At 41.2% G+C, this 6,460-nt stretch overlaps 1 protein-coding gene across 2 annotated transcripts in view; it reads left to right on the plus strand.

Annotated features, from left to right (window-relative positions):
- The window catches only part of FRYL (FRY like transcription coactivator), a 345,908-nt gene that overhangs the window by 288,365 nt on the left and 51,083 nt on the right, over positions 1 to 6,460 (plus strand). For both annotated transcript variants that reach the window (XM_026647943.2, XM_026647941.2), the window contains one exon: positions 3,629 to 3,799. In XM_026647943.2, the coding sequence (XP_026503728.1) occupies positions 3,629 to 3,799 (171 nt within the window). The remainder of the gene's footprint in view (positions 1 to 3,628; positions 3,800 to 6,460) is intronic.

The raw sequence follows: 6,460 nt of genomic DNA on the forward strand, positions 1-6,460 counted from the left end.
CCCTCTACACGGACCACTTACTTAGCAAAGTGGAAACGTTTCTCCTGTTGGTGCGAGCAACGAGCTACTTCCCCCTTGCAGGCGCCTATTCCTCTCATACTTGAATATCTCCTATCCCTAAAACAGCAGGGCTTGGCGATATCTTCAATCAGGGTTCACCTCGCCGCTATTTCAGCGTTCCACCCAGGAGAGCTCGCGTCCTCGGTCTTCTCTAACCCGATGGTCGTTAGATTCCTCAAGGGTTTAGACCGGCTGTACCCGCAGCAACGCCAGCCGGTGCCGACGTGGGACCTCAACCTGGTTCTTTCCAAGCTTACAGGGCCTCCGTTTGAACTCCTGTACTTATCCTGGAAAACAGCCTTCCTTGTAGCCATCACCTCAGCACGGCACGTTTCTGAACTCAGAGCGCTCACATCCGAGCCCCCATACACGGTGTTCCATAAGGACAAGGTGCAGCTTCGCCCCCACCCTGCCTTTCTCCCCAAGGTGGTCTCACCTTTCCACGTGAACCAGGATATCTTTCTTCCAGTCTTCCATCCAAAGCCACACGCTACTCGTCAAGACCAGCGTTTGCATTCTCTGGACGTACGCAGGGCCCTGGCTTTCTATATTGACCGTACAAAGCCATTTAGGAAGACGACACAACTCTTCGTTGCGGTGGCCGACCGGATGAGAGGCTCTCCGATCTCCTCACAGTGCCTCTCTTCTTGGATCACGTCCTGCATTCGTGCTTGCTACGACCTGGCCGGTGTCCCGACGCCACGCCTCACCGCTCATTTCATGAGGGCCCAGGCCTCCTCGACTGCCTTCCTGGCTCAAGTCCCGATCCAGGACATTTGTAGAGCTGCAGTTTGGTCATCGGTCCACACATTCGCTGCTCACTATGCACTGGTGCAACAATCCAGAGACGATGCTGCATTCGGGTCAGCGGTTCTGCACACAGCAATATCTCACTCCGACCCCGCCACCTAGGTAGGGCTTGGGAGTCACCTAATTGGAATCGATATGAGCAAGCACTCGAAGAAGAAAAGACGGTTACTCACCGTTGTAACTGTTGTTCTTCGAGATGTGTTGCTCATATCCATTCCAAACCCGCCCCCCTTCCCCACTGTCGGAGTAGCCGGCAAGAAGGAACTGAGGGGGCGCTGGGTCGGCTGGGGTATATATCCAGCGCCATGAAGGCGCCACTCCAGGGGGCTCCACAGCCGACCCACCGGGTGTTGCTAGGGTAGAAAATTCTCCGACGATCGTGCACGCGGCGCGCGCACACCTAATTGGAATGGATATGAGCAACACATCTCGAAGAACAACAGTTACAACAGTGAGTAACCGTCTTTTCTTGTAGGAAAAGAATGATTTTCCTGTTATGGTCTTCTTCCCTTGCAGTTAGGTGTTGATATACCACCTAAGATAATTTTTCATTTTTACATTTTGAAAATAGGTTAAGTAGTAAACTATACCTTTGGTGATAGGATAACTTAGGGAATTTGTAATGGGATATAAATCCTTCTCCCTCTTGTTTTCTAATGCAAATTCCAAGGTCTCGGTACAGTTTTGGGAACAGGTATCCACATCACAAAAACCACCATCATAATTGGCACTAAATTTTCATCCTTAGCAGAGAAATAAAGGATTGAGTTGGTGTGGAATCAAAACAGCTTTATTCATTCTTTTAATAAAATTACAATAATTTTAATCCAAGTAAATATTTAAGTATTACAAGATTTCTCATCATTACAAAAAATTGTCTCCTCTACCCCTCCTCAAATAAAAAAACACCAGTAAATGGATAATGTATACATAAAGTGATAGCACTTTACCATCAAGTATGTTTTTAAAAAAAAAAAAAAAAGCTGTAAAAAGAGCCAGAAACCAAACAATGCTATTCATAGATAGCAAAGAATTATCTAAACTATCCCGATTAGCACCTCATTTAAATTAGCTTTTTTTGGCCTCATTATGTCAATACGAAGACTCTGCCATCACTGTAGCTGAGGTGAAAGAAAAGTTCGTTTGGTTTTTTTCATCTTAAGAAAATTTCTATTTCACCAGAAACAACACAAAAGCTTAGATCAGGGATTGGCAACCTTTGGCAAGTGGCTTAGATAATGAAAAGAATTCCGGAGATAATGTCAATATTTTTCTAATATGATTTTGGGTTAGTTCTGCAGATACCAGAAAAAATTTAAACTTTTATTTTAAGACAGTATATTACCCTATAGTCTTCATATAGATTATGTCTACACTGCACTTAAACACCTGCAGCTGGCTCGTGTCAGCTGGCTCGTGTCAGCTGGTTCAGGCTGCAGGGCTATAAAATTGTGGTGGGCGTGGGCTGGAGCCTGACATCTGGGACCTGAGCGGGACCTGGGGTCCCAGAGTCTTGGCGCCAGCCTGGGTCCAAATGTCTACACCACAATTTTACAGCCTCATAACCTGAGCCGCACAACCCTGACACAGTCCAGCCACAGGTGTTTAATTGCAGTGTAGGCATACCCATGCTATGCATAATATATTGTAGGTCCTGTGGTGTTGGCAGAGTGCCTGTGACCTTTCTATTTGACATAGATGAAGTGATATATCTGAAGGATATATAAGAGGTATATGAAATATATTTAGATTGTATAGTGGGGAACAAATTTGGCCAAGAAATTCAAGAAATATCTCAACCCTTTAATAAAGATTCTGGAATATGTGATGCCCTTATATTAGTATCACCAATGAAACCAAATCCAACTTTATATTAATAAAATTTAGATTATTTGGATTGCTGCAAAAATTGCTCTTAGTGTAACTATTAGAATTTTATTAGCAGTCTGTGTCTAGCTAGTTGGACTGCCTCTAAAGCAGTACAGGGGGTTGGGAAGAGAGAGAGAGAATCTACTCCTTACATCACTTTGGTGTTACAGTGACATTGGCTTGAAAAAATCTTCTGTACTACCATCCTCCTTAATTATCTTCCTCCTTTTACAAGACCTATTCAAAAAGATCTGTTACTGTACAAAAATGGAAATTAGAAATTATAGACTCAAAAAAGAAACAAATCCTTGGAGGTAGTCATAGGTGAGGCACGTTTATGCAAAAGCTTGCACTATCACTGCCCATGGCAAAGAATTTCAATCTAGCATCTTTCAGAAGAACAAAAAAGTCTTTATTAACAAAATAGAGAACATTTTCTGTGTACCAGAAATTACTTTAAACTCCCTTTGAAGGAAAGTTAAATGTTGCAGACTGCACATAATGGTTTGAGTAGCGATGTAGAGTACTTTATTAATACACCTCTACCCCGATATAACGCTGTCCTCAGGAGCCAAAAAATCTTACCGCATTATAGGTGAAACCGTGTTATATTGAACTTGCTTTGATCCGCCAGAGTGCGCAGCCCTGCCCCCCCCCGGAGCACTGTTTTACTGCGTTATAACTGAATTTGTGTTATATCAGATCACGTTATATCGGAGAAGAGGTGTATATGATTTCTTTTTGTGATGTACAGATATACATTAATATTTACTTGGTTGAAGCAAACTATTTCCAAACAAACTTCAGTTAATTTCTTGTTGTCTTTAGCTTATATGGTTCCAGTCAACCACTGAAATATGTCACATTTGTTTTTTTTTTTCTCTCTCAGTTAAACAGTGATTCTGCCATAGATGAAACAATATCCGATCGTGCAAGTTCATTATTGCAGTCTCAAGACTCCACTAGCAGTATGGGAACAGAAGAGGTGCTTCAAATCAGAGCTGAGACCCCAAGTTTGGAGGCTTCACCTCTAGATAACTCTAGCAACCAGCTGCCTGAGGTGGGGAGAAATGTGGGCTGGTGCATGACTGATTTGGGCTCTTTCTAGCACTGCACAGCAGCTTTTGCTTTCTTTTCAACAGAATTTTCATCTGTTAAACTGATTATTTGATTTATCTTCAATATTTTTAACCTGTTGGGCTTTCTTATTGAATGTAAAATGTCTCCTGGGAATGAAAATCTCTTATGATGGACTCAGGAAATTTACCACAGGTTAAAAATATTCTTGAAGTGCTATTAATGAGCATTTTGTGGTGAAGAATAACAATAGGCTTGTGTGAGAGATGCTTTTCCTGGGTATGGTGAAAATCTTTCTGTAGCAATATTTTCTTTTAAAAACCTTTTGCTTTTTGGCTTTCTTTGGGTTTATGTGATTTGGTGCTATGGATTGGGATTAAAACCTCAGGCCAGCTGTGTTAGTAGTTGGTTCAATCAAATAAGCCTTTAAAAAGGATCTCAGAATTCTAGTGGTATTTTTTTTTTGGAAAGGCCTGTGTGGAGTAAGCCAGATTCCAGCTAATAGCTGCCCGGAAATCAGTGAGTATTTTAGTTTCCTGGTTGATTTAAGATGTTTTTAAAAATCATTTGAATAGTTTTAAAATAACAAAATTAATTTTAAAACAAAACTAGTTCAGTTGCTACTGTTTCTACAATACCTAATATTTTTAGATGAAAACTTCGTATATGGTGGTTTTATTTGACTGGAAAGTGAACTTGACTTGTTTTAGGTTGCCTTTTGTAATTTCTAGGTCTAGTAAAGATTACCGGGTTAATTTTCAATTCCATTATGTTTGGAAAAGCACTGGATTATTCATTGCTTGTTTAAAAAACAAAACCAAATTCTGTCACCTCTTATGGAAAACTACTCTCTCCTAATACAGTATTTGGTTAAATGGGAGTGAGGGGGCTATATATTCTTGGAAAAGTACTAACCTCTCCACCATACCAAGCTAGATGTGGGACAGAGGGGCACCATAGTGAAGGAAAGTAAATCCTGGCTCAGTGGATCTGCCTCTTCCTGGAACAAGATTGAGCAGGGACCTCTGCTTCTTGCTCTCCATTTCTGGTCCAGTCTCAGCCGCAATTTATGTTTCTTTTTCTTACTCTTTTCTTTAGCCCTTCCTATCCCCCTTACTTTTGTTTACTGTGTTCTTCTCACCACCCGCAACACTTGGTTAAAAGACATATATTGTAACCACTTGAAAACCCCTACCAAAAGAAATATCCTTTTATTCAAGTCTAAAACTATTTCTTATAAAAACCCTGAATGGATACACGGAGTGTAAACTGAGTTGTAAGATAACTTCAGCAATCTTGCACTGCCCAGTGGAAAGCATGACATCACAGCTGCTTGATTGGATGAGCTTTCCCTTCATTGGTGGAGAGATCAGTTAGGTGAACAGCTTGTATTGCTGTTATAGATGAAGGTGTATGACTAATTCCCAGTCCAGCATATTAATGCCCCTGTTTTTCAAGTGGATCCATGCAGATAGATGCTCACCCACATAAGCCCCATTGAGGCCAGTGGGGCTCCTTGGGAGTACAAAGGTCCACCCATGATGAGCCAGTTGTAGGTCTGGAGCCTAAAACTTTATCACAACTTGTTTAATTTATATCATTTGTGCCAGTCCTGATAGAAAATAAAATGGAAATATTGGAATTCATACATAAGAGCCCCTCTCAGCAGCCAGTGATTTGGTACTAGTAAGACATAATTTAAAATGCCACATTTGTGTTTCAAAGTCATATAAATTCATCTAAAGGAAACCTGTCAACTGCTCCATTGTTTTCATTACTCTGTAAGAAACTTGAAATTGTTCTTTGAATTCTGGTTCATACCTGTATTCCACTGTGGGCATGCATGCGCTCTATGCTTCTGAGACAGGAAGATTTTTGCTAGCAGTGTCTGTTGGTCCATGCCTGTGCCCTTCCTCTCCTCATGCTTCAAACTGAGGGTATAAGGGGCGGTGCAGACTAACCACCTCTGTAGTTCCTTTCTACCACTGTGTAGTCTGAGATAGAACTTCCACAGCGTTCATGGAGTTTATCTCTTCAACTCTTTCTGTATATATTGTAAATAATTTGTTAGTTTTAAATAGTGAGCTAGTTCTTAGTTCTGGTAATTAAAGTAGTTTGTACTCATGAGAGACACAGACACGCACCCTGCATGGTGTGACTATTGTGCCCAGGATTCCAGGGTTTAAGAATTGTGCTTCCTGCATATGGATCGTCCCAGTCAGCAATGACCATCCAAGGTGCCTCTGTTGCATTGAAGCAGCTCACTTTCCTTTTGAGGTGCAGTACAGTAACTGCTCACTTAATGTTGTAATTATGTTCCTGAAAAATGCGATTTTAAGCGAAACGATGTTAAGCGAATTCAATTTCCCCATAAGAATTAATGTAAATGGGGGGGTTAGGTTCCAGGGAAATTTTTTTCACCAGACAAAAGACTATATTGTATTTATTTAATTTTATTTATTTATTTATACATACACATACACACACACTCACACTCTCTCTCTCTCTCTCTCTCTCTTTAAGTTTTAAACAAACAATTCAATACTGTACACAGCAATGATGATTGTGAAGCTAGGGTTACCATACGTCCGGATTTTCCCGGACATGTCCGGCTTTTGGGGATTCAAACCCCCGTCCGGGGGGA

The sequence above is a fragment of the Terrapene carolina genome, unplaced genomic scaffold (assembly GCF_002925995.2).
Source record: "Terrapene carolina triunguis isolate 2854851 unplaced genomic scaffold, T_m_triunguis-2.0 Scaffold66, whole genome shotgun sequence".
In the NCBI taxonomy this organism is placed as follows: Eukaryota; Metazoa; Chordata; order Testudines; family Emydidae; genus Terrapene; species Terrapene triunguis.